Source organism: Serinus canaria, chromosome 1, assembly GCF_022539315.1.
Source record: "Serinus canaria isolate serCan28SL12 chromosome 1, serCan2020, whole genome shotgun sequence".
Lineage (NCBI taxonomy): Eukaryota > Metazoa > Chordata > Aves > Passeriformes > Fringillidae > Serinus > Serinus canaria.
Window position 1 is genome coordinate 88,471,089 of NC_066313.1, and position 27,840 is coordinate 88,498,928.

A 27,840-nucleotide genomic window follows, 5' to 3' on the forward strand; every position below is an offset into this window, starting at 1 on the left:
TTTTTTTTTTTTTTCCTGGCACAGAAACTGTTTAGTGCCATAAACCAGGGATTTCCATTCTTGCTTATCAGTAACTGTCCCAAAGTAGCCAAGAGACAGGCTTTAGGTGTGGGAAAGATGCTGGGAAAAGCCAGTCATGGTGGTCATGGCTATTATTTAATGGCATTCAGAACAAAGGGCTAAATTCTGGCATTCCACAAGGGTAAACCAGGAAGGTTTTCACTAAATCCCACGAGCCAATTTTCATTTATAGTACAGCAGCTCCAGTGGGTTTGTCCCCAGTGCAATATTATAATGACTTCTGCAAGACCCACTAAGAACTCTCTCTGAGAAAACACAGTTTCAAGAATTAGTCCCACTGGTTCATTGGTTTTTCATCTATGCAAATGAGCTCAGAACACAATCAGCAATAGTAATAAGCCTAATTCTCTGGAGGCTCTGCAAAATATTTGTAATAAAGGGCACATTGGGTTCATCTTGGTACTGGGTAAGTGTAGCTAGGTATTTTTCTGCTCATTGCCTGTTTTTCTTTCTTTCCCTTGCTGTTCAGTTTATCATCGTGGCCTTGGAGAACACAGTTGTGTCCAGACTGGCAGTAAATCTCTGTGATAAAAAGGAACACTCTGTAGACCTCCTCCTCAAGAAAGATCACTTATCCCTGAGGGTAGATGGGGTAGCAGGAGAGAGTGAACTAAGCATCTCTGAGTTGGAGGACAGTCTGTCCATCCTGGAGAGCTCTTTGCAGTCAACGAAGACATATGTGGGAGGATTGCCAGGTGAGCCTCCAGTTTTGTACCATGGGCCACAGACTTCCAACTAGCTTTGCTGAGCTGGGAGTCAGAAAAACTGTGTCTGTTCAAGCTGTGAGAGTCCTTCTCTGTTTCTGCTTGAGCAGGCTTTGTCTGCAATGCAGGAACATAGTGGATCTGGAGTTGCACTTTCCTTGAATGATTGTGTCCTTCTGATGGCAGCTGGAGGCAAAAATAGAAAGAGGAGGTTTTGCTTGTTCAACAATAAGAATGATTTAATCTGAAAGATTGCTGTAAACTGGGTTATTATCTTAAACCTGGTGAAATCCATAGGAGCTGGGCTACAGGTTCCTGCAGTGCTTCATTGATGTAATGAATCCGTGGGAGCACTCCTTGAGGGGAGTACTAGGGCCTCAAAGTGTTTTGCCTGAAACTTGGGAAGCCCAAAGTGAGGATTCTCCCTGGCTGATGCTCTCTTTGAAGTGATCACAGCATGACACAGTTAACTGACTGCCTCCCAGCAAGGGGCATGTAAGGCACAACCAAGGGGTTAACACCTTTTATAGTGTCTCTGGCTTTTCAGCAGCAACAGGGTTTCTTCTGGGAGGTCAGTCTGCTCCTCTCTTCTGAACCTGTAAGATCAAACTTTCATCTGAATCATGAATTTTGGCCAAGTTTGGGAGTTTGTTTCTTGTTCTGCCTGAACAGGTTTATCAGTCCCTTCTGCTGAGAAATGCTGTTAAAGGAGCACTTATGTCTCTGATGCACATGATGCCAGCAGCTAAGCAAAATCTTGCCCTTACTTGCCCAAGCAAGGGAGAGGTACAAATGTTGGCCTCTTGTGAGGTGCTGAAGCAGTCAGGCTGGAACAGGGTGGCTGAGGTGCCACATGTACTAGGACACATGGTGTGGCTGTCCCCACCATGGGCAAGAGTTTACAGAGGATTTATGCTGATGATACAAATGGCTCCCAGTCACACCTGAAAGGGTGAGGCCACATACTCTGGGACATTCACACAGTGGCAGGAACAAGGCTGAAATCCCAAACATGGCATTTTCTACTCTCAGATTAAATGATCTAAACTGGCCATTGCACAGGCAAGAGAGGTTGCCTGCTTTCTTTTAAGCTGCTCTCAGATGCACAATTGAGCTCAGAAAATCATCCCATTCTGTCAGTGTCCCAGGTTCTCTGTGGTTTGCTTAGACTACCTGTCCTGGGTGCAGCCCTGGTTTGTATTTGCCAGAGCTAAGGGTGAGACACCATGGCTGTGGCAGCTCAGGCTCAGCTGGCTGCTGCAGGTTTAGCTGCTATCCCCTCTTTGATCTGTTGTGCTTAGCAACGGGAATTTCTGCCAGCACTCTGCTTTTGCCATTGAGAGGAACCCGGCACTTGCATGAGAAACGCTGTCATCTGCCAAATAAATAAACATTTCAGCACTTCAGTTGGATTAATCACTCTGGGTTAAGTAACAATACCAAATGGTCAGATCTAAGTGAGTTTGGCTCATTCGGATTTTGAAAACATGACGTAGTTTTTAGTTTTTCCATGCTTCCATACCCTGTGGAAAAAACAGTATAGTGGTCAAACTTCAGGTCTTTATTCCATTTGCCACAAAGATAGAAAGAATTCTGGATCCAAATATGTATTAAGTTTGATCCTAAGCACAGCTAATGTTGCAGGTGTGGAAGAAATACTATTTAGAGTTTCAACAGATAAGAGGGAACATGTAGACATTAATTACATTTTCTATAGGGTTTTCAGCTCTGGTGAATTCTTAATTATGAAATTTATGTGATGCATAGGTGATTTTTCAGAAAATATGCATTCCACCAGGTGAAGAAACCTTTAAACTAGGCTTCCAAATTTTTACATGACCACATTTTGGACAGATCCATTTCTAGTCATAACAAAAAATGAAATATTTCACATAATTTACAATACAATGAAACAAAAAAATTAATTTATTTTTAATCTCTTACAAATCCATCTGAAAGCCCTCACGGTCTTTCAGTCTGCCCTGTGGCACTGAAACACAATCTGCTTGACTCCTTAGACAAGCCTTCAAGTTGTTAAGTTACAACTTCAACTCTTGTGACTCAAAATTTAGTTTACATTCGTGTGACATACTACGACAGAAATGCTGCATTCCTCTAAGCAGACTTTGCAGATAAACTTTGGTAAATGGGGAGGAATGGGAAATAGATAACATCACTAAATAAAGCAACTACCGAGCAATGGTAGCTCTCCCCCAGGAAGCTGAAGAGGTTTATAGTATTTCTTTGTGGCTTACAGATCTCCCACAAATGTTCTCTCTCCCACTCAGTCCTAGATTCTGTCTGAGCTGTGTCTGAGCACATCAGTCCTGCATATCTCCAGGCAGAACACTTTAAATTTCATTTAATCTTGGGTCAACAGGACAACCTATTGTTCAAGTTGTCCTTGCTCTGATGTAAAGATAAGCGATTTATTTAGCTACCTGAATCATGGTGAAGTTAAATATTCTTTGAGGCATTTGTTATTTTCCATTGCACAACCAGTTTGATTGGGTCAGCTTTGGGTTGTAAATAAACTAAAGACCTTTGGGGAAAGGTAGAGGACAGAGCTCATGTAGATTTTCTTGTTGTTATGTTACTGTGTTGGGTTTTTGTTTTTTTTACAGTCAGTGTGTATCTGATATTACAGAAGTTAGTAGTAAGATTGACTAATTTCCTCTAGTCTATTGGATTGGACTTAGTGTCTTCTTCCTTGCCATCTGGTTTCTGTCTCTGGTAAACTGATTAAGAGAATAGTGGATCTCCACAGTAAAAATTAGTCTCATTAGTCTGACCAATTCAACTGATGCATTCCAGCACCTGGCTGATGAAGGCCAGCAGCCTTCCTGTGCTCATACACAGCAAAACCATGGTAAAGATGAGTCCAGCAAGTGGTAGAGGCAGCATATAGGAAGTGTTTTCCTGTCGTAAAGTTCTTCCCATAATCTTTTGGAAGCTATTTTGAAGAGAAAGAGCATTAGAGGAAGGTCTAACATCTCTACCAACAACAAAGCAGAGGGTTCAGAGATGGAGGGGGGAAAACACGGGGCTGTGTGAGCACATTGTGCCACTGCAGTGAAGCCTTGCTGCTGTGCAGCACACGGTTCCATGGTTTCATCCAGTCTGGAGGCCTTGCAGAGGCACAGAGCAGCTGAGGAAGGGTTCAGCCTGGGAGAAGGGCTTTGGTGCACCACAACAGATGGTGTTTTCCTCACGTCTGGGATTGCGCTCTTGCCTTCTGGCAAGGGGGCAGCGGGAGGTAGAAACGCCAGCATGGAAAGAGGTGAGCATGAGCTCATTGAAGTGCTAGCCATCTGAGCCCAGGCAGGGCAGGTGTTTATTTAAAGGCAGCTGTCAGAGATATTTATCTCTCCTTTCCGACAGACGTTCCTGTCACCTCCACTCCGGTCACCGCCTCCTACCACGGCTGTATGACCCTCAAGCTGAGCAACACAGCACTGGACTTGGATGAGGCTCTCTACAAGCACAGTGACATCACCTCACATTCCTGTCCTCCAGTCCAGGAGGGTCAGTAGGTACCACTGCAATGAGAAAGTTTTATACTCAGAAACTTTCAGTGCTTTTCTTTTTTTAAAAGATATAAATTATTCAGATCTACCGCACTGCGTGTATAGTTTCTCTTAAACACTGAAGTTACGTAGAAGCTACTGATCCTTATGTCAGATTGATTATTGAAATACTCTTTGCTTTGAGGTTTAAAGGTTGTAATATATTTGTAAATAGTTCAGAAGACTAATATTAAATAAGTCAAAAGTACAGAATGTACTGAAAGTGAATACTATCTTTAGACTGTAAGAGACAGTTATCTGTAATGTGGGAAACCTGGTAATGTATGAGTGTGGACTGGAAGAAAAATAATAATTCTGTATTATTTTTTATTACCAAACACTGCTTTCTGATTTGCAAAATATGAGAGAATAAAATATTTACATACAAGTTTTTAATTTACCTGTACTGAGATTATTCTGTATTCTGGTATTTGGAGACAGTGACTCCGACTGGGCCTGATCTGGAGGTTACACTGGGAGAGAGTAGGGGAAAGGGGAAGGGCTGCTTTTGTTTGAGCAAATGGTGGCTGCTATTCTTACTACTAGAGCTTCTCTTTCTGGTACCACAGAAAAAAGATTCAGTTGTGACCTTTAGAAAAACTCTTGGTCAACAGAAAATGGAAAATTAAGTTGGGTCAGCAGGAAACATTTAGAAGAAAAGACTCGAGAAGTTGAAAGCCATACAGTTTTTTTGTCAATAGCTGTTGGAGTAAATGATGAGGTGTTGAGAATTGGGGAATATTATCTGGTGATGACATATTTTTGCTGCTGCATTTTTAGGTTGGCTCATTCACTGTGAGCCTAGTGGGAGCAGAGAGGCTTGAGCTGTGAGAGTTAGCCAGGCTGAGCTGCATGAGGTGAGAATATCCATGGGGGTTTTGTAGGAAAGGTTTCAGAGCCATAAAGTGTGTTCAACTTTTCAGCTATCCTTCTGAAGCTGGGATGGGCTCTGCCTAGTCTCTCTTGAGTCACTTAAATCTTGTTTTGTTTGGTCCTTGTCTTGCATCAAATTAGTAAACTGAGTAATACTGGTATATCCTGTGGCACAAAATCCAAGTATTGGGTGGCTAAGGTTACAGCATCCTTCCGAGGATTAGCATGAAAAATGTCTAATTCTACAAGGTCTTTTATAAATTATTCTTGGTCAGTCACGATAAGGAGATAACACATTAGCCTAATAATCCTCCTGTGCAGCAACATCTGCGACCAAACTGTGAAGATACAGCTGTCCCAGAGGAAAAATGGCAAGAAGGGGAAGACTATTCCAAGCATATTTTCTAGCAAGGATCCCTGCTTTACTTGGCAGAGAAGAGAAAGGTACTCTATTAGCCATTAGACATGGCATCATAGCTTCTTATCAAAAGTAAAACAATCAGCAGTAATGCAGTAGGGCAGAAAAGAACAGAACTTTATCACTTTGGTCCAACCTACTTATTTATACTTGGAGAAGGACCTACTGTCAGCTCTGACCAGACACAAGTTTGAAAGGAAATTTCCCACTAGACAGTAATTACTGACAGACTGTGCATGGATAGGAAAAGCCAGGAGTAGATCTATGTTTTTGCTTTTTTTTTTAGTTGAGCAAGGGAAACCACCTTGTTCCTGAAAGTGCTTTACGTTACCACTGATTACTCTGGATCAATTTGTGATCCAGTATGGGGCTGTAGTTTGGGCTTGTGCTGGAAACAAAGTTGATAACTCTGGGATGTTTTAGTTTCTCACCCCACCAGTGAAGGGTCTTCACATGCACAAGGAGCTGGGAGGGGACACAGCTGGGACAGCTGATCCCAAGTGACCAGAGGGATATCCCACACCATGTGGCCTCATGATCAGCACACAAAGCTGGGGGACAGAAGGGGAAGGGGAGGGACACTTAGAGTGATAGTCTGTCTTCCCAAGTCACTGCTCTATGTGACGTTTCCCAGCCTTCCTGGAGATGTCTGAACACCTGCCTGCTCACGGGAAGTGGTGGATGAATTCCTTGCTCTGCTTTGCTGGTGTGTGTGGCTTTTCCTTTACCTATTAAACTGTCTCTATCTCAGCCCATGAGTTTTCTCACTTTTACCCTTCTGATTCTCTCCCCAGTCCCAGCAAGGGAGAATGAGTGAGTGGCTGCCTGGGGCTGGGCTGCTGGCTGGGGTTTGACCTCAAAAATCTCCATCTTTTAGACTTAGAGTAACTCCACTGAAAAAAATTTACAGATTCAGAAGACACCTATTTTTAAACCAGGAAGATGAAACAAGCCCTGCTTTACGTTGTTCTTTTCAAATGAAACAACCTAGCAAAATAGCTTCATGTCTGGAATTTTGGTAAAATCTCTGTGGTAGTCTCCAAAAAACTGCCATGTGGCATTAATGAATCACAAACATGTCTGACTTTTGTGTTAATGTAAGAGACACTATTTATGTGGCCAGAATTATTTTGGGTCCTGGAAAGGTGAATCCTGTGGTATGTTACAGTACTCTGCAGTTCCACACTAAATGTCACGTGTACAAGAGCATTTAATTCTCTAACTCAGAGCAGAAATTGCTCCCGAAGTTTGCATGTGTGTGCATGTATGTGTAGATATTTTGCATAGACCACAATGCACCCTGACTCAAAATGTGGTTTAGAAGAGAAACTCCAAATTTCTCAGTCTGGAGAATGACAGAAGAGGTGGGGGGGCAAGGGGGGGGCAGAGTCTAAAGATGAATTTTTTAATACCCTACTGCAGTACCATACTGGTGAAAGGTTTGGAAGAAGAGGTTGCTGCAATAAGCATTCCTTTATTCCTTCTCAGTCACTTGCTTCAACCCAAGAGAAACATTGATTTCATCCTTGTTCAGTTAGTCTAGGTGTTCAACCCAAAGGGATCAAGTCTGTTCTGGACTTTGAGTCCTCAAAATGAACCCAGGTGGTTCCCCTGGTAGTATTCATAGCAAGGAAAAAGAAGTAAATGTGTAGCTTCACTTCATAATCAGAGTGACTGGTCTTTTCACAGCATGTACTTGCACAAGAACTAAGCATTTAGGATGCATTAAATTAATGTTTAAAACAAAACAAATGATCTCTTTTCTGACTTCTCTTTTTCTCAGCCACGTTCATATAACTCACCTTGTCAACAACACACATAAGACACCTCATCACTGGCCTAAAACTTTGCATCTCAGAAAATCTTAATTGAACAAAAGATGGTTTTATGGTCCATATAAATTAATCTCTCTTCTTACGTGTATCAGTACTGAATCTGCTTTTTATACATAGAGGTAAACACATTAATTAACAGACATTTTTTGCAAGTTGCAAAGTATTATGTAAAAGGATGATCACTCTTTTTTCCATTTTAAGCAGGTCTGATGGTTTCTCTTCCTTTCAAAGGAAACTGTCAAGTAAGCTGGTTTTGTTTATTTAGTTTTTTTCAATATCTTCATAACATAGAGCAGCTGCTTAAAATGTTAATGAGAAATACCTTCCATTCTCTGTTTTACTCTTTGGCATTTCAGGAAATTTCTAGAGCTTCATTGCTGTCTAGACTGTAAGATCTATGGAGCAAGCAGCACCAACACCCTTCCTGCAGGAGCAAAATGCAGTGAAGGGATGCAGCATTTAGATGGGTTTTCATGCTGTTTGTAAGTACCCCTGTCCCAAAATATGGCAGGTGTGTGCCAAAAGGAATCCCAGCTAATGTGGTGCATGGTGAGGAGGGTGAGGAGGCAGGGTGCAGACAACAGAGACATGGCTTTTTTCCTGTCAGTGGCACTGCCAAAGGTATTGTTGGGCCCCTTCATTCCTTTCATCCTTTCATTCACTCTGTTTCAGTCATTGTGAAAGACCTGCATTAGGTCTTGGATTAACTTAAATAAGAGGCATTTAACCTAAAATGGTTTTGCTTGTGGTGCTCTTTTGACTAGAAAAGAATTAATTTGAACACTAAAGTGTAGCCTAAAATACACGTCTGGAAATGGTATTTTTAGTACATTAACATGACATTTTATTATGAAGACTAGACTGGCACAAAGTTCAGCTAAAACAGTCCAAACAAAATTAGCCTTTCTATCTGAAACTTGAAAAGTGAAACTATTTGATAGAGTGCTTCTTCCTTTGTTCTTTTGTTTTTCTTTCCTTCCAAATATGCACAGCATTAGGATAGTATAAATATACACAGTGACCTTTATTGTAAAATAATTGCCACACTTTATTGGTACAACACTTTCACCAGAAGAGTTATTAAACACTACAAGCAAGCAAACTCTTGCTACCCAAAATTATTGACTCTGGGAGCTCCCAGCTACTCACTCAGACAACACAGGCTAAAACCCCTCAATACTGGTTCATGAAAGCAGAACACTTATCTGGAGTATTTTCTTTATTTTTCCTCTTGAAGAAAATCTATTCTGCAGTGGACTGGGAGGGAAATATCTCATGCTTACAGTAGCCAGAAAGTTCTACTGCATCTGATTGCAGGCATACTGAGTGGTGATGTGCCTGCCTCACAGCTCCAGGGCTCTGCCCTGCCCACAAGGAGATGTGGGTACAAGCAGAGTAGCAGTAACACTCTCTGCTGGGCTCCTTTGGGAAGTCTAGTGCCTGCACAGCACAGTTTCCAGAAGTTTCTTTAAAGCAAAATAAAAGCCTACCAGCTACTAAAACAATTTCTTTGTTCTATGGTGCATATGGTGGAGGCTTTTCCCCAGGCAAGCAGTAAGTTGGTGTATAGAGAGCTGGAGCATTTGGGGGAAGACCATAGCTGGAGCTGGACTGAGATGGAGGCTGAGTTTCTTCTGATAAAGAAATGTCAGTAGATGATGTTCCTGGAAAATTGCTGGCAGGCTGTATCAGAAAAGGAAAAATAACTTCTTCAGTAAAGTATTACAACCCCACTGCAGCTTTGTGTTGTTTGCCATGTGTTACATAATAATCCCCATGATTAAATTTCTCATGCATTGCAGCACAACATTAACTTTAGTTCTAAAGCACCTGCTTAAGTGTAGCAATGATGGTGTCTAGTGAAACAAGAGATTCCATCGGTAACCCAAGTCATTTTTAATAGACATTGTGCAGACAGCTAGGCAATACAGCAGAACAGGAATTTCTGCAGGAAAAGATGCTTGGCTTCCTGGGTGAGGCACAGCACCTGAGACTGATGAGGTTATGTGTAGCTGCTCCTCTCCAGGCCTCACTGTGAAATTTAAATTACCTCAAATGTAATTAATCTCAGTTATAATACTTGCATAATTATTTGCCAAATGCAGATTCCCCTTAAGAGAAAATTTTACAGGTGGACACGTGTTTCCCTCTTTGGCAGTCAGCTATGATGAGGCTTTGCTTGAAAAAGGCACATAAAATAAATAGAGTTGGGAAGCAGCCCATGTTCAGAAACAAGCAGGGTTCATTAAAACAAAAGAATGCATGTAGGGAATAATATTCTGGATAAAATCCTACAACTGGTTTAAACCAAGTTTTGTCACTGATTTCAAGAGGGTGAGGATTTTACTCCTCCTCTCATATGCCAGCACGTGCCAGTCTGTGGGCTTCAACTGAAGACTTGGGCTCAGCTCCCCTCAAGTTCAGACTTTAAGTGAACTTAAAGTGCCTGGAATTTAAAAACAGGAAAAAGTGATCACGGATCTTTTTCAAGGGAAATGAAAAATCTGGGTAAGTGATGTTCCCTGCTGCTAAAAAAAAAATTAATAGCCACAATCTAGAAGGTCAGGACCAGGGCTGCCCTTGGACAATGGCATCTCAGAGCTGTCCATCTCAGGGCTGGCAGACTCCATGCCAAGGTGTTTGCTTCCTCCATGGGGCTTCATGTGAGCAGGGGCTGCTGGGTCAAACCCTCCTGGCAAGGAGAATGTTGTCCTGCATTGTACCACACGGTGACTTAGTGAGTGAGAATGGGGAGATCCCAACAGGAAGGCTTGTTTATGCCCTTTAACTCTGTGAGGCAGTGCAGGTACACTGACAGACCTGCTAGATACATCACCTCCAAACTTAGGTATTGTGGTTTTGGGTTGGCTTGGGGCTTTATTTATTTCAGAATTGTTGCTTCCCTCCCCTCTCAATCTGCAACCACTGCTTCCATCTGTTTGCCTGGAATTGTTTCTGCAGTGAGTTTTCTCCAGCAGGAATAACTGGCACAACCCATAAGTGCTGTCATCACCACCAGTCCCTGCCCAGCTAATCAGGACCATTACCTGCTCAGCTGGCCGGCCTGTTACCAAGACCAGTTGTGGCTGAACTGTACCAGTAAGGGATGTAATATTTTGTTGACACATGTCACAGTAAACAAAAGAAATGCTGGTTACATCCTTTCCAAATGCATTCCTGCTATCACCATTTCTTTTTGCCATATAGACTTTGCCTCTCTGGCAAGCATTTTTTCAGTGAGATACTGCATTCAGCAAAGGACCAGGAATGAATGCCATAAATCTTTTACCTGAGATAATCCACTAGTGACTCTAAAGGGTAGACCAGCTCAGTCAGGGTCTTCTGCTCTGTGGACAGCTAAAACTTAATTCAGTTCCCCACATCTAAGTGTGCAGTCCTTTGGGATGCCATGGGTTATCCCAGATGTCCCTACAGATGTGACCCGGGGACAATGGGACATGAACCTGGACCCTCTTAGAGTAGCAGTAGGGAGCAGGTGGCTACTTGATCTCATTATCAGGCAGTACTAGATCCCTACATGCTAACAGCCCCTGAGTTCAGTCAGATGAATCCCAGACTGGGATTAAGGACTTCAGCCATCTGAGCAGGGCTTGTGAAGGTCTGAATCCAGCAGCTTGAAGCACTTAGATGGAACATGAAGAAGACCTCCAGCCCCACGGATTCAGCCCATAGCTCTCAAGCAATGGAAGCAGATGACAGTTAAGCTTCTGGCTGTTCCTAATCATTCCTGCTTCCATTATTCACGATTTGTACCTCTGGATAAGTTTATTATTTTTTAAAATTCATACACTGATGAAGAAATTACTTCTCTCCAAACTGCAACATAATGATCTCATACATACAGGGAGGTGGCTTGCATTTACTTTTTGCCCCGGGAATAGAGTTAGGTTTTACTATTGTTGCTTACTAACCATCTCAGTGGATTCCAGTTTTTTTTACTAACCTCTCTTGACTTGGGGACCCCTCATGGTGTCTGCCACTGAATGTCATGAAAGTGAAGGAAGAGAAATGAACAGACTTATTTGAAAAAGTAGAAATCTAGGGAAATAACAGTGTTTACTTTGGAGCGCAGATAAGAATTTGGGGTAAATGCAATGTATTTCTGTTTCTCAGTGGACACAGGACTGAACAGTTACAATGGATCCTCATGACTGCTTACATGAATCTTTTCAGCCTGATTTCATGTGCTTCTATTCCCTTCTCTCTCTACTCTTGGCAACTCTTACCTCATCAGCAGGTAAGAGTCCAAAGGACAACCAGAGAAATCCTGAGGTCTGAGAACAGACCAGAAAACTAGGCACAGACTAAGTCATCCCACAGACAAACCTGGGAGATGGGATCCGGCTAAGACCTACCTCTGCAGAGTTTGTACTGAGTAGCAGCTAATGCTTTTGTGATGGTGTGAGCAGGGTGTGTGTTTGTACTGTACCTGAAGAGGCAGTGGGTAGGAGGGATAGGTAGAAATTGTTGCTGCAGAAGGACAGAACCCAGCGTAGGTCAGGATCTGCTGGGCAGGATTGTACAGGATCTGAGGAGGAGGTGCAGCACTGAAGGCAATTTGGGACAGAGGTACCTGTTGAGCACACAAGACAACAATATATCAGTACATTGTAGAGGGAGCTGGAGCAGGAGCTGCTCCTAACACAAGCAACAAGACAATTTAACAGCTTTCTACTTCCCAACACAATACCAGTAGTACAAAAAACCAGCAGACAGAATGAGAGGAGGGTGTATCCGGAATGAATTTTCTGAGTAAAAATACACAGTTATTTTTATCTTCTTCCCTTGGAAAAAGGCTGCTGGTGCTTCCCTAGCAACAGTTACAGAAGCACTGGCAGGACTCCAGATCCGAGACACCCTGAAGTGCACAGCATACAGCTTTGGCTGCCTCTTCTTATTCATCCAGCACCAAACAACAAGTCCTTCACCATTTGCTGCTGACTCCTTCCAATAGCAACTATCTGATGCCCTCAAGTCTTTTTTCTCTGCTTTCCTACACAGATTTACCTAGATCTCCCTTTCCAGATGCTCTTCTTTCACAGCTCACTCTCACTTGGGAGTTTGCTGCTGGCTCTCCAGCATCACTCTCAATGTGCTTACCTCATTCCTACTGCAGAAAATCCTTCTCTCATGGCTTTATTGGCATGTCTTTTAATTACAATGCAAAATGAAGTTTGAATGAAGAAGTAATAGCTCACATTAAACCAGCTAAAAAATCTTGGTTAGGAAGAAAGATCAAAAGCTGAATGTGAAAGAGGGTTTGTGTTAAACCCTAAAACCCTATGCTATATAACAATTTGTGAAGGACAGCAGAGCAACAGAGCTTAGTGAAATATTTTCATGAGATAAATCCAGTGGTTTCTTTTATTTCCTTTGGTTTTGTTAGCATATTCCTCCACATGAGAGCATGGAACTTTCTTTTCACTGAAATAATAAAATATGGTAGTTGCCAGACAACTGCTGAAAGCAGCAGCCAGGATTTCTTTTTTTTCCACTTCCTTTCAAATTTATCAGTGGGAGATATAAACCACTGCATCCTCTGGAGATAGTGTGAGATCTCTCTGTGATTGAGAATTGAGAAAGAGGTATATTAATTGTGTTTGTACATGGAAAACATCATCTAGGTCACTGATGTACCACATAAAATTACTGTAAAATATAGGCCTTAGTTTCCTTGGGAAATCTGGCATTTCAGGAGCTGGCATGGAGAAAGGCTGGGATCAAAGGCAGAGAGCTTATTTCATAGGAGAAGGCAAATCTCTCATCTTCAAGGCACTCTCCTCAAAACACTCTCATCTGTAAGATACCCCCCACCTTTCTACCTGCCCTGCTGGGTGGATATGGTGGGGAAGAGACACTGCCTCAGGAGTAGGGAGGAGCAGGTAACCTGCTTGCTTCAGACCCAAAGGTTTGGGGCCAGTGCTCAGCCCCAGAGTGCACCCTTCCTCCCTCAGAGGAGGGATAAAATCGGATCCCTCTGACATCAATGAGCCAAGAAACTTTACCCACAGATGTGAAATATAGGTGCCTGTTCTGCATCTGTCACCAATTCTGGTGTGGGTCTCTTTGGGTGCTGCTGCGTGACCCCCTTCGGCTTCTTCTCTTAAGAACCTCTCTCAGTCCTCTCACATTCCATCCACCCACAGAGCAATGCTCTCTAATTGCTAAGGATGAACATCTCATCAGTCCTAGAAGACAATTTTGGGGAGTCATCCATGCCATACCTACTTATTCAAAGCACCTTATTATCATGCTATCTGGTCTCAGCCCAGGGCCAGCAACAATTTGTGGTTACTGAAGCTGGTTGGATGCTTTTATCAAGTATTCCAGTAATTACTCTGTGTTAAATTACCTAAAATACATGGGTGGGTTGAGACATTCTAAACTGCACCAACACCCAAGTCAAAGAGATAAGGAGCTATGAACTAGCCAGGGAGTGCTAACAGTGCCAGCTCACTCAGCTCACTGGCCTCACACAGACCTGCCAGAGCATTTATGTCTGACCTCCAGCTTCTTTTCACATCAGACTGCACCTGTAGTTGCACGACTGCTAAGACATAAAGCCATGACAAGTAGCTCAGTAATTAGGGGTTCATTTCCCTTTCCTTTTTAGAGCAGGGTGAAGGAAGAGGAGAGGTTATAAAGCAATGCTATTTAATCTGTTCAGATTCCTTTAAGGACTGCAAGAAGGAGACTAATTAAAACAAATTTTAAAAAGGCATCCCCTTCCCACCACCCCATCCTCCCCTCAGGACTATCAGTAGTTCAGATTAATGCAGCCCTAAACTCAGGGCAGGCAGATTCCTTGTCAAGGTGTGTCAGAAAAACATCCAGAAGTCATCAAATGATCACTGGGACAGGGAAGGGAGTTTCTAGATTAACTCCTCATCAGCAAGTGAAATTTTCCATGTAATTCTTTACCTGCAACTTCTGTAAGAAATAATTACAGTGTGTTATCATTTTGGGTACCTCAACTACATCTCTTGATGCAATATCTTGATCTGCTTTTTTGTTAGAGGTGACTTTAAGGTAACTGCCTCCTATGTCCTATATCCAAGCATGCTGTAGATCTTAAAAGGAGATCAGAAAACATGCCAGGATCTGCAGGGAATTTGTCACAAGAAAGAAAAGCCGAAATAACCAAAACAACACTTTTTTTCTGTCCAGGAAATATGGGTTTAAAGGCAAGGGCACTGTTTTGCAAACTCTCCCCTTTGTAACATGGTTTGGCTGCCAGCATTCCCCAGAGATAAACATGATGGTTTTTGTTTGACTAGTCAGCCTGGCCTTGTGTTTTCTGGAAGTCAATCCCAAAGCAATGCTGTGAGGCATTTCAGGGGGCTTTGCAGTTCTCCCTGCAAAATGCCAGTGAGCATTTATGTGAGAAGGTGACATCTTAAAGCAAAGTCAATAGTTCTCTCACATACTTTAAAGAGGTTTTTTTTCCTCTATTTATATCAGTCCCATACTCCTTTCTTTTCCTCTTCTATTTGATGTTTTCTTGGCCCCTATCTTCCCCCAAGAGTTACTCCTTTTGTAAGGAAAAGGAGCAGCAGATTAGCAAATTATTTCTGGTACTAACTCAAAAGAACCCTGAGAAAGCACAGGCAGGAGCAAGGAGTGGTCATTGCATTTTGGATTGCTGCTTTAGTAAGGCTTTCACAAGCATAGCTGAGGTGACTGACACAAACTCATCTTTCCCTTGAACTATGACATCCTTTTCCTGCTCAAACTCAGTGGAGACATTGAACAGCTTATTCAGATGAGAGTTTTAGCTGGAGCCCTGACAGACTCACTCCAGCTAAGCCCAGGGTCAAGCTGCACATCCACTGTTACTCTGATTTCCCTCCATGCTTTTATGCCACCCAGTCAGAGGACCCAGACCATGACCCAGGCTCTGGTTCTCAGCAAGGGAATGTGCCAGATCATGGAGGCTGCAGTTCTCCCAGGAACATCTCCTTGGCTTGATGTTCCTCACGAGCAGTGCAGTGATGGCCCTGCAATGCACAGAGCTGTATCAAAGCATCAGCCCAAGTCTCATGTAAGCTTAGGTTTGAGCAAGACAGGTTAGGTGGACTCAGGCTGGCTCTCTGCATGCTTCCCACAGCTGCACTCACACCCATCTTCTAGGCAGGAAAAAACATTTAGGGGCTCTAAGCTGCAGTGCTCTCCCAAAAACTTACTGTAGATGATAGCTGCCTTCACTCCACATGCAAGCTGCTCTTCCCCTCATTTCCCACTGTGGTTGTTTCTATTCCCCTTCTGCTCCTCTCACAGCGAGGGGATGAATTAAGATGGGAAAACTGCTTTCTACTCCCTTAGGGCAGCTGCAAGTCTTCAGTGGCTGGCTGCAATCTGTTATAAATTCCTTGCAGGAGTCCCCTCATGAAGGAGAGCTCAGCTGCACATTTCTTACATGTGATAGCTCAGGGCACTTGTTTGGCTTAAGCTGGACAGAGGAATATTTCCAGGAAATGTTGCAACTCTTAACAAAGGTGAATTTCAAGCAATTCACATGGCCCTGCTCTACTTTAAACATGGTTTTAAGCACCCAACACACATTGCAAATAGCCTGGGCATGCTTCGTAAGGAATGCTGGGTGGTCAGAGCTGTCAGGCCTGATGGCCTCGAGTCTGACTGGATCTTTGGCTCTGACTGGGTGCCAGTTCTGAGCAGCCCCTTCCTGCCACTCTGCTCCCCTTCCTGTCCTGATGTACAGCTCATCTCTCTTGCCTGCTTTGTCTCTCAGCTATCTTTCATGCCTTCTCTTGCTTGCTCTCTCTCTCTCTTTTTTTCATGTTACTCATCTTTCTATTCAGTTTTCTCCTCTGCAACAGTGACCAGACAAATCATGGATCTAAGATGCCCCGTGCTGCTATCACACCTCCCTTTGGTTTCTGCATTTCACCTCCATCTCCATGCCTCTGCCCATTTAGTTCTACTACTCTCCTAGAGCCTAGTAAATCATAAGCCCCTTGCTTGATCTTTAGGCATTGCTTTAGCAAACAGGGCCACTGACAGTGATAATCCCAGGAACAGCAACTTCACCCTTTAACATGCCAGTAAACCCAGGCAAATGAGGGACTTTGTTGGAGAATCCCTTTCACTGCACAGTCTCTTCTGAATGCTGTGGTGCACACAAGCACAGCACGGTGGTGTGGCACAGGGAGTAATTACAAGGCAGCATTCCTTAGTGAAACAAAAGAGGATGTTGAAGTGTCCTGAGCACACAACTGTTTAAGTAAAAATTTAACTGGTACTTCAGAATTCATCCCTATTCTTAGGGAAAAGAACTACAGAAGGCTGAGCAGTCACACTTAGGACTTGACTTTTACATGTTAGCTACAAACTGGCATCCTCAGGCTCCGTGCTGGCCCACACATTCAGTGATGAATTAGAAGGGAAAAACATATGCCACTAAGTGAATTGCCAGCATTTGTTCACACTGTTGTGCTATTTTTCCTCCGTTCATGTATTTGACTGGGCTTGACCCACTTAGCTGTGAACAGCTGGCAAAAGCTTTGCCTAAAGGTATAAATCCATGAGAGAGGCTGAATTGTTAAGGGACAATGACCCAAAACATACCTCCATTTGTTAAGACCCCATTTGTTGAGACCCCAAGGCGCTCAGCTGAGCTGGAGGAGGTGAACTTTTTGGGTGTGTAATGGCCAAACCTCTGATCTGATAAGGAACAGGGTGAATGACGGGCTGTAAATGAGATAGGAGCTGGATCCTGTGGAGATGGATTGTTCCCATTGTCATGCTTATTTGTGGTCTCTAGCACAAACCACTGGGTTGTGGGGGCCCCCCTCGTTCCCCCAGGGAAGTACCAGGGAATTCAGGACATATGCCTGTGGTCTCAGTGTCTTTATCTCTATTGATGGGTCAAAACTGACTCAGCTGCTGCTAGGATGGGCAGCTGTGCTGTCTTAGAAGGTGTCGAGGATTCCTAAAGCATCCCATAATTCACATTATTGTGTCAAGCTCCCCACCTAGTAGGAGGTACCTGAGCATTCCCACCTGAACCAGAGTGAATATAGACCCACTATATGCTGTGTTCTGGGGATTTCTCTCCACCACCAGACAGATGTGGCCAGTGACCACCGCCTTGACCAAGACTGCACAGCAACCAAGCCTTGTCTCTTGTGGGTGGTGAGATCCTCACACTCCTGTTCTCTCTATCTCTTTCTTTCTCCTTGTGTGTGTCCTTGGGTGATGGTGTTGCACTTTCACATTGCAATGCTTTAATCTTGTATTACTGTAGATAATAACCACCAAAACGGCTCCATAGCTGTTTTCCTTTGCAACCAAATTGTTTTATAATAAACCCTACATTGTTTATTTAAAAGCAGTGACATTTAGTATTTTTTCATTCTAATCTGCTCCAAGGGAGCTATTAACAAAAACCTGGGTTACACTCTTGCTACCTTCTGCGGTGGCTCACATTCCAGACTCCCACAACACCCTGGAAACACATTTAAAGCATCTCCTTTGTACATTTATACTTCCTTGGTCTTAATTTGATAATGCAAACATGAAAAAAACCCTCACATAAGGCAAAAGACTGTGAGCCTTACCATGTCTTTAAATGCCCCAAGAATGGCTGCGGTGATAATCCCCAGGAACAAGCCAATGATGTTGAGGACTGTGGAGGACCACAACAGTCTGTACAGGTGGAGCACATCCTGACAACTGCTCACACCAAGAAATTCGTAGTAGCTGGAGGACTGGTCTGAACTGAAAGAGAAGGCAGAGACAATGTCACTGCAGTGGCAATGGTTTCGCACACAATACAGGATCTGACTACTCCCTGCTTGCTTTCCTCTTTGACACCCATGCTCCCACCAAAAACTGCTCAGAAGACCTGGAGAAAGCCCTGCTGAAAAACTAGCTCTGCTACAGCCAGCATCAAATGCAATCCAACCCTAGTTTGGCTGATTGGTGGCAGTTACCAGCATGGACCCTTCTTTATTTTTTGTTCAGTGTCTCTAAACAGAGACAAAATCTTGGTATATGGAGGCTGCCCTTTCTTATTTAGCTACCAGATAAAGCTGGCTTAGCTTTGCTTTTTTTCCCCAGCTCACCTAGAAATCTGCTAGCATCTCAAAAATTGGGGAAGGCAAGTTGCTTAAGCATTAATTCAGCTACAGAAAGGGAGATATTGCCAGCCAGCTACATTTGTTTATGGTGTCTGTGGTTCCATATTAATTCAACACAGTACAGTATAAAGATGTCTTTACACTCAGGATTGTACTACGCAGAAATCTTTGTTCATATTTCTACACCACATTGGTTATTGTAAATCAGATGAGGTGAAGTTACACCTCATTTTCTTGCCAAAAGCCAGAAATATTCTACTGCAAAATTTGAAACCACAGGTTCCTGCAGTTCTTTCCAGTACCTACCTTAACTTGAGCCCACTAATGATCTTCTAGGGCAGCTATTTGAGTAGGAAAGATTTTTTTAAATGCCAAGCCTGTTTTTCCACTGTCAGGAAATTGCCAAATTGCCATCAAATTATGGTGGAAACCAGAAGTGGGCAGTTGGTGTTCACTCTGTTCCCCCATCCCCAATGCATGTGTGGTTAGGGAAAGCTCTGCAGAGCAGTCCACATTTCAGGGAAGAACCAAGCCAGGCACAGTAACTTCTGGAAATATCTAATCAATGGCTTCAGATCATGGTTCTGGCACTGAAGAACCACTACTGTTGAGTTCACCTGGGCCCTGCCATGAGCCCATCTTAACTAAATAAACCTACAGCTTCAGCTGCCATGAGACTGGGGAAATTTGATTTACAATCCTGCCTTCATATCAGTCTATTCTAGGCTGACAACAAATCGCTTTGTGGGCCTGTGCCTCTTCCTACTTCTCTCTAGCCCTACTGTGAACTGGAATTGCCAAGTCTCCAGAGCAGCATGACTGCTTATTTACCCTGGATTTGTCCATGCCAGTGTCATAAGATCTTGCTGTCCACTGTAGAATGTTGACAATAGGAGAACACACACATTTAATATATCATTGGATAATGTCACAGCAGTGAGCAGTCCCAAGTGTTTCAGACAAACTCAATGTCTTAGAAAAATGGCACTGAGGATATCCATCTGAAAGGGAAATATGCCTGATGTCTCCTTGTGGTTACTTTAAGCAACAGTTTCAGTCACTTTTTTTGACAACTCCTTATACTTTCACCCCTTTAACAGTCCTGTTCTTTTCTGTGTTGAGTTGGGCTGGTTGGTTCAGTGTAAACATGCAGGCATTAGCCGTGTACCATGGAAAGAAGCATTCTCACATACTGCATTGCAAACATGATATTCCATCATCTGTCTGTTATAGAAAAAATACCAAAGTTGAGCATTCTCTAACTTTCCCATTTGTTTTTTGTACACCTCCATCATATCCAGATTTAACATTTCTTACATAAGAAAAAGAGTCTACAAAAGATTTTATTCCATTTCATAGACCTTCATTCACTTTGTGTCTCCCATCTGCATAAATCACTTCCCTCTAGTCCCAAATGTTCTTTTACTTCTTTAGTTGAGATATCATCTGGCTAAGAGCTACCTTTACATGCAGAAGCCTTGTGTAGAAACTTGACTGCTCCCACCTTGTTTCCCTACACCTAAAATTTTATGTCTGGCATCACACTAGCCAAGTCCTACAGAGGACTGCTAGAATGTGAAGAGGCTGTTAGAATCTGAAGAGAAGGAAAAACCAAAATAAAATAGATGTAGGAAAGAAGAAGGACAAAAAATACACAGGGAGAAAGAAGGAAAAGTGACTAGCTGAACGAACTGTAGAGGGTTGCAGAGGTTGCATGAGAGTGCATGGTAAAATGATATTCAAAGCAGGTAGAGATAAGACAAGGGAGAATGGTTTTAAACAACAACAGGGAAGATTTAGATATTAGGAAGAAATTCCTCACTGTGAGGGTGGTGAGACACTGGAACAGATGGCCCAGAGAGTTTGTGGATGTCCCATTAGTGGAAGTGTTCAAGGCCAGATTGGATGAGGCTCTGAGCAGCCTGGTCCAGTGGAAGGTGTCCTAGCTCATGGCAGCGGAGTTGGAACCACATGGTTTTGAAGGTCCCTTCCAACCCAAACCATTCTGTGATTCTATGACAGTGAGATGTGCAAAGGGTGAGCCAAGCAGAAGATTCAGTAAATCTAATAGGAAAAATGCATTGCCAGACCAACAGTATATCTGAGCAGGGATGTAACTGAGTGATCAGTTTTGATCACAGAGCAAAAAGCTTATGGACATATTCAAAGAAAAAGAAACTGAAATAATACCAACACCAATGAACAACTCATGGCATACTTTGTGCTGGTATTAGGACTTCGGTTGCAGAGAAACTGGATTTCTCAGCCTACAAGCTGCTTGTGTTACTTCTTCAGGCCCTACCATCTACAAGTAAGGACAACCAACCACGAATTTCTCAGAAGCCACAGAATGCACACAGGTACTTACTTTTCACAGTTGTACAGATCACAGCAATAGCATGTGTTACTCTTCACTTTCAGTTGGCACCTGCTGTTTAAGGTATGACATGTAACCTGCCAAAAAAGCAGAAACTTACTTTTATGCTCAATGTTTCAGTGTTGTGTGAATCATCCAACTGTACTGACCACAAAAAAACCCAGCTACTACAACATTGTCAAATTGTATTACCTGTTGTGCAGAGAGATCCTGAGATTCTAGAATTCATGACTGGAAGCCAGAAAGCCACCCCTGAGCTCACAGGAGTCCTGAGTCTGAGGGCATTTGCACTGTGGAGCCCAGAGCTGCCAGGACCAGTCTGCAGCCAGGGCTGCCAAAGTTTTCAAGCACTTTGCTGCATGGCCTGGTGCTATTCTGCTGAGACCCAGAGTGTCCACCCCGGAGACTCAGATCTCTACAGCTGTGACAAGCTGACTGTGGGTCTGGAGAGATACACTACAGCAAACACTGAAGAAGATAAGAGAACCAGTCTGTTATAGTGGGAAAATGGCAAGGGAGCTGATTTATCTGAACAGCTTCCAATAAATGGGAGCTCTCCCCTTTCATTGAAACCCTCCTGAAGAAGGAAGTAATTATGAATAACAGCAAGAATAATCTTTAAATCCACAAACAGAATAATTCAGAAAAGATCCAAGCACTCCAGCAAATAAGTACCATTTATTGCATGCTCTTGAATTCAAAACTGAAAAGGTTTATTTATGTAAGGAGGAATTGCAGGGATGGACAGATGTTAGAACAATAAAGGCAGGCACATGTAAGCCACTCTCCATCCAGACACAAAATCATTTTAATGACTCCTTAAGTATGGTAAGCATTAATCACTTCTATTTGGCACTACACACCAATTCTAATACTTTATATATAAGGTTTTGGGGTTTTTTCCCCTGAGAATTTTAGCTTATTGACTTTGAAATCCTGGAGAGCTGTCAGGTTTTAAAAGCTAGCAGTCAGAAAATATATTCTTTCTATAGCTTTTATTTGATAGGAAAAAAATCTCTGTAACCACTGAGAACTATTTTGTTCACAAAATGCAATTAAAATATATTATTGAATGGAAAACTCCTCATAATGAAAAAGTAGAAGGAGCATGCTTAGGAATACATGCCTGCTTTTGACAAGTTTATAAGACTCAGGCTAAGCTCTGGCTTAGCCACGAATGTGTTACTGTATGGAATAGTGTCCACAAGAGACGTTAAACTAGATGTTTCTCACTTCCTAAGTCCTGGATCTGTGTATCCTTTTAGTATGCAAACAGTCACTGTTGGTAAGTCTGTTCTCCTCACGTGCTTGTTCCCAGCCAAAAGGAAAGCCTTAAACACACACACTCGGCAACAGAACAAGCTCATCTCACAACTGGTCTCCAACTTGCTACACTTGTCCTTAGCAGGATTTGATCAAGCAGTGGAAGATGGGTGACAAAACTAATGTTTGAAGGAGATTAAAATGATTCCTTGGGATTGCTTTGCTGCTCAGGACAAGGCTGTACCTGTGGTTAATGTCTCACACAAATCTGCTCTTCTATCCTAAAATGGAAGGACAGTCTCAGTCTAGGTTGCAATCTGGAAATGGAGCTCACAATTTGATACAGGCACATCCCACTTGTCACAAGGACATCTCACCCTGAGACAGTACCTTATTTCATCACCATTGCTCTATTGTGTCTGAACCTACTGGAGTGTAACCTAAGGGCTTTGCTGGCCTGAAGTCACATTCAGCTGCAGCTGTCAGCCTGAGCTGCAGTTGACTGCAGAAGAGGGGCACTTACTGTCACTGACAGCATCAGCTTAATCAAGGCAGTGACTGAACCATCCCACATGGCTACTTCTCAAAGCAAGTTGAAAACCAATCCAGGAGCACAGTGGGCTACCTCAGCCATTTTATGGGATGCCCTACACTTTTGCATTCAGTGGATCTTCAGACTTTGGTTTTGACCTCCTCTATGAAGTGACAATGGCCCAGGATCTGAGAGTTAAAGTACCCTTTCCCCTTACACACACATGATTGGGATAGGAGGGCTTTATAAGATGGAATGGGCTGCTAAAAAGTGGTTTGTTCTGATGCATGGTTTGGGGACCACTTCCAATAGGAAATAAAAGTAGTTTTTCTCTCTCCAAGCATTAATAAAGGCAGTCTGCCTGTTTTAATGGAGAAGGCTAGAAGTACAAAACAGGGAGATCAGCATGACATTAAACATGTTTTTTTTTTGCTGCTTCTACACTACAAGGCACATATTATTGGCCAAGGAAGTTACTGTAGTTATCTATTTTTATCACTGCATTTTTAAAACGTGCATAGAACAAGACACTCCTTTTTAGGAGAACAGTGTATAAACCAAAATAAACAAATTAGTGTGTGGTGTGAGCAAGGGTGGTGGAAACAGGCCGTTTGTGGGTGTTCTGCATGTCAAGACCTATTACTTCATTTCAGTGACCAGACACACAGCTTTTTCATGTCCTGGACATTTGTGATGTATTATCTCCTCAGCACCAATTGAAGATATGTTCTCCCATCATGGTAATTGCCAGTAAATCAAATTCTTTCTGCTTTGAGCAAAGAGAACTGAAACAGGCAGACCAAATGAGCTAGAGATCACTTACAGGTGAGAGATGTCAATCAAAAGGAAACTTGCAGTCAGTAAATAATCTGCTTTCCTAGTTAAGTGTCTGCCTGGCATGCAGAGCATGCCCCCTGCTCACTACCTGGCAACTTTTGGAAAAGCAAAAGCCAAGTATAAATGCTATGAATTCCTAACTCTGAATTAGTATACACTGACTCTAAATCAGTGAACAACCAGACAAGAATGTTATTAGAAACTACCTACACTTCTAAAAGATACAGGGTTTGGTTTTCTCCCAGAATAGAGGAAGGAGCTCTGGGTGGCCCAAGTTTAGACATTCCCAGAACCAGCAGAACTGTGGAAAACCATCTGGCCAGAAGCCTGAGTCTGGAGTCACCTGCAAGGAATTGTGGTCAGTAGGATGCCAACCACATTCTCATTACAGGAATCAGAAGCATTTCTCAGGCCATGTCTGAGTCTGAGTGTGGATGCACACTTTAGAAGAAGAAGGAGTAAATGTTACAGGAAAGGGTGTTGTCACACTTAAGAATTTTGTCTAGGTTGGTCTTTTACATGAGATCAGTGAAATATTTTTGCTATACATTTTCTGGAATCAACAGCAAGATGCCCTAGCAGCAAGATTTAAGGAACTGCTTAACCTGCTAGTACACTTCACTAAGCTTTCTAGAAATATTAGTGGTATCATTCCCCATACACCTTTTCCTTGCCATGGCAGGAATGGTGAAGAAGAACAACTGGCTTCTTGAAAGTTATACCACTGTTTATCTGTTCTCCATTTCACTTTTCTATTCACTCCCACCAATTTACCACAATAATAAAACAGGAAAAGAAACTAACTCTGGACTTCTCAGGAAGCTAGCCATTTGGATATGGGCACTTTCCTGACCATGTTAATGTCACTGAGATAATAAAAATGCTGTATTCAAACTACAGATGTTCTTGACCTCTGCTGGATAAATAAAGAGATTTGAAGTCTTCTGGATGATACAAATGGATTAATTTAGATATTTCCCATTCCACTTAGAGTCTACAAAAGCCTTCTTAGAGGAAGATGCCAATGTGGCAAACACATTCCAGAGAGTTATTCTACAACATGGATGGACTAGGAATCACTCTAACCTCAGAGTAACGTACTGGATACAAACACTGATGATGACTCAAAACCTCACTGACTGTAGTGATTTAAATCATCAGAAGCTTGGACAAGCAGAGAGTCACTTGTGGGAGAAAAACAGTGGCATTTCTATCTACCCATAATCTACATGCACGAGCATGCTCTCAAACCTCTCCCTCACTCCTCCCTAGCACAGCAGAAATGAACACATGATGAAGTGAGTTTGTTTACCTCAGTCTGGTAGGCATCATATAGGAATCCTATTCCACTTGAATAAAACTGGCATCTTTTGTTATATAGAGGTCTGGGCTCCTGTAAAGAGAAAAACAGCCAAAAAAGTGATTGGTTTGGAGGAAGTGGAAGGCATTATGTCCATGTCCCCATGCGGATGCTTACAGCTCTGTGCAGCTGAAGCAGTGTAGTCACTTGGGTAAAAGGCTCACACCCCCTATGTTGACTTTCTTTCCTGAATGGCTCTCCTCAGGGTTACATTTTCCATCCTTATTCCACCTCTAAGATATGTGAGTATCATCTATTTTTCTCTAAAAGACATCACCTCTGGCATTTAACCACTTGATATCATTTAACCACGCTCAATGTCAAATAGTACTGCTCTGACAATGGTCCAGTCATTCTTTTTCCTGGTGCAGTTTCTTACCTAAGAACCAAGATTTATTTTGCAGGTTGTTTTCAAGATACTGGACTTTCTTTTTAAAGAATTTCAACAATGTCCATGGTGAGAACAAAGTAAAATAGCTAATCATTTGAGTATTCCACTTAAAACACACACTTCAAACCCCAGAAGTAAAACAAAGAATAATTAAGAAAATAAGGCATAAATAGAAAGCAATTTACATTGTTTGGTTTTGCCTTATTTTCCATTTATGCAGTTGCATAAGATCCATTCACTGCTCGTATTTCATATTTTGCTTGTAACAGTTCCCACAAACTGATATAAAGGAAGAACACAATGAAATATCCTTGGCCAGATGGAAAATGTGTGCTTCTGACCTTGGCAAACAGCCACTTTGAAGCCTGGAGGGTGCATACCTCCATCAGTTTCAGGACTAGACCATATTTGTTTTGGGAGGATTTGACAGCTTGAATCCTCTGTGATCCAATCTCTATCCCAAAGCAGTCTTGGAATTTCTTATGTTTGCAAAAAAGAAAAAAAAAAAAAAGAAAGACCTTTTTCAACCTTCCAAACCTTCCATCACTTATCTAGTCCTGATCTGTGCCTTCAAAAGCATGAAGAGCTGGGAGCATGTGTCGATCTGTTGGAAGGTAGAAGGGCTCTGCAGAGAGACCTGGAATGGTTGGATGGATGGGCAGAGTCCAATAGGATGAAGTTTAATAAGTCCAAGTGCCAAGTCCTGCATTTTGGCCACAATAACCCCCTGCAATGTTATAGGCTGGGGAGGGTGTGGCTGGACAGTGCCCAGGTGGAAAAGGACCTGGGGGTACTGACAGCTGGCTGAACATGAGCCAGCAGTGAGCCCTGATGGCCAAGAAGGCCAAAGGCATCTGGCCTGCATCAGGAATAGTGGGGCCAGCAGGAGCAGGGAGGTCATTCTTCCCCTGTACTGGGCACTGGTGAGGCCACACTTTGAGTGCTGTGTCCAGTTCTGGCCCCTCAGTTTGGGAAGGACATTGAGACACTTGAGTGCATCCAGAGGAGAGCAGCAAGGCTGGTGAGGGGCTTGGAACACAAGCCCTGTGAGGAACACCTGAGGGAGCTGGGGGTGTTTAGCTGGCAGAAAAGGAGACTCAGAGGTGACCTTATCACTCTCTACAACTCCCTGAAAGGTGGCTGTAGTCAGGTGGGGTTGGTCTCTTTCTCCAGGCAGCAGCTGACAGAATGAGAGGACACAGCCTTAAGCTGCGCCAAGGGAAATACAGGTTGGATATTAGGAAAAAGTCTTTTATGGAAAGAATGATAAAGCACTGGAACTGTGTGCCCAGAGGTGGTGGAATCATGATCCCTGGATGTGTTTAAAAGAAGACTGGATGTGGCACTTTGTACCATGGTTCAGCTAAGGTGTTTAGGGCATGGGTTGGACTCTAGGATCTTGAAGGTCTCTTCCAACCTAGTGATTCTGTGATTCTGCAATCCTGTGGAAGCACTCAAGTGCTCATTGCTCCTCAGTAAGTCAGTCAGACCAGATCCGAGACAGAAGATGCAAATCCACTATCTGCCATCCCCTCATTCCATGCCAACTTACAAGCAAAGGACTATTTAAGTTGTTAGCAGAAATCTTCGCTGATTAACTTACACTGCATTTTAAAGCTTTAAAATCCATCCAGGAATAATCCAGATTTTGCATAAAGATCTGCACTACTTCATCTCACAAACAGAGTATTCTTTGCTTGTTGGATAATGAAGTGTGAACTGTATAAATCTGCTGATCCAAAATACATAATTAGTTAAAATGCAGAGCCAGGCAGGAATGCAGAGAGATCAATGAATAAGGCTTCTCCATCAGCTTGTTTGCCTTCCTGATTACTCCAGCAAACTTAAGCAAGTTTGGACACCAACTCTCAAGGGTTAGAGAAAGGTTAGCTTCCTGCATCCAAAAATATTTATTTATACTACACAAGCGTAAGGAAAAAAAGCTTTAGTAACTCTTCTTCTCTAGAGGAAAAGCAAATACCACACGAACAGCATGCCATGTCTTGAACTAGGTCAACATTCTTCCACAGTCCTGGGAAAGCATTAGCCTTTAGCCATGACTTCCAGGGACAGGTCTGGTTGGGAGGTCTAAGTGAATTGCAGTTCATCTGCCAGAACAAGGAGCTGGCAAGAAGAGGAGCTCTACTAGACTTCATAGTCACAAACAGGGAAAGATTGCTCAGGGATGTGAAGGTCAAGGGCAGCCTTGCCCCTAATGTTTTGTTGTAGTTCAGAATCTGGAGAGGATAGAGCAGGACTCCAACTCTGGACTTGAAGAAAGGAGACTTTGGCTTATTCAGTGATATGTTTGGAAGGCTCCTATGGGATACAGTCCTGGAAAGCAACAAGCCCCATGAAAGTGGGTTGATAGTCAAGGTTCATCTCCTCCAAATTGAGAAACAGTTCATCCCATCTAGCAGGAAATCAAGCAAAGGCAGCACAGAGCCTGTGTGAATAAACAAAGAGTTCCAGAAGTAACTCGC

General features: G+C 42.8%; 2 protein-coding genes across 2 annotated transcripts in view; one reads left to right on the plus strand and one right to left on the minus strand.

Moving 5' to 3' along the window:
* Window positions 1–4,747, plus strand: part of GAS6 (growth arrest specific 6) — a 39,850-nt gene extending 35,103 nt beyond the window's left edge. The window contains exons 14-15 of the mRNA XM_030234835.2: window positions 551–776; window positions 4,167–4,747. Coding sequence (XP_030090695.1) covers window positions 551–776; window positions 4,167–4,318 — 378 coding nt within the window. The 3' untranslated portion in view covers window positions 4,319–4,747. The remainder of the gene's footprint in view (window positions 1–550; window positions 777–4,166) is intronic.
* Window positions 4,748–8,515: 3,768 nt separating this feature from the next.
* The window catches only part of TMEM255B (transmembrane protein 255B), a 67,428-nt gene continuing 48,103 nt past the window's right edge, over window positions 8,516–27,840 (minus strand). The window contains exons 5-9 of the mRNA XM_030234677.2: window positions 24,919–24,999; window positions 20,966–21,051; window positions 18,076–18,235; window positions 11,928–12,071; window positions 8,516–9,160 (exon numbers count right to left, since the gene is read on the minus strand). Coding sequence (XP_030090537.1) covers window positions 8,993–9,160; window positions 11,928–12,071; window positions 18,076–18,235; window positions 20,966–21,051; window positions 24,919–24,999 — 639 coding nt within the window. The 3' untranslated portion in view covers window positions 8,516–8,992. The remainder of the gene's footprint in view (window positions 9,161–11,927; window positions 12,072–18,075; window positions 18,236–20,965; window positions 21,052–24,918; window positions 25,000–27,840) is intronic.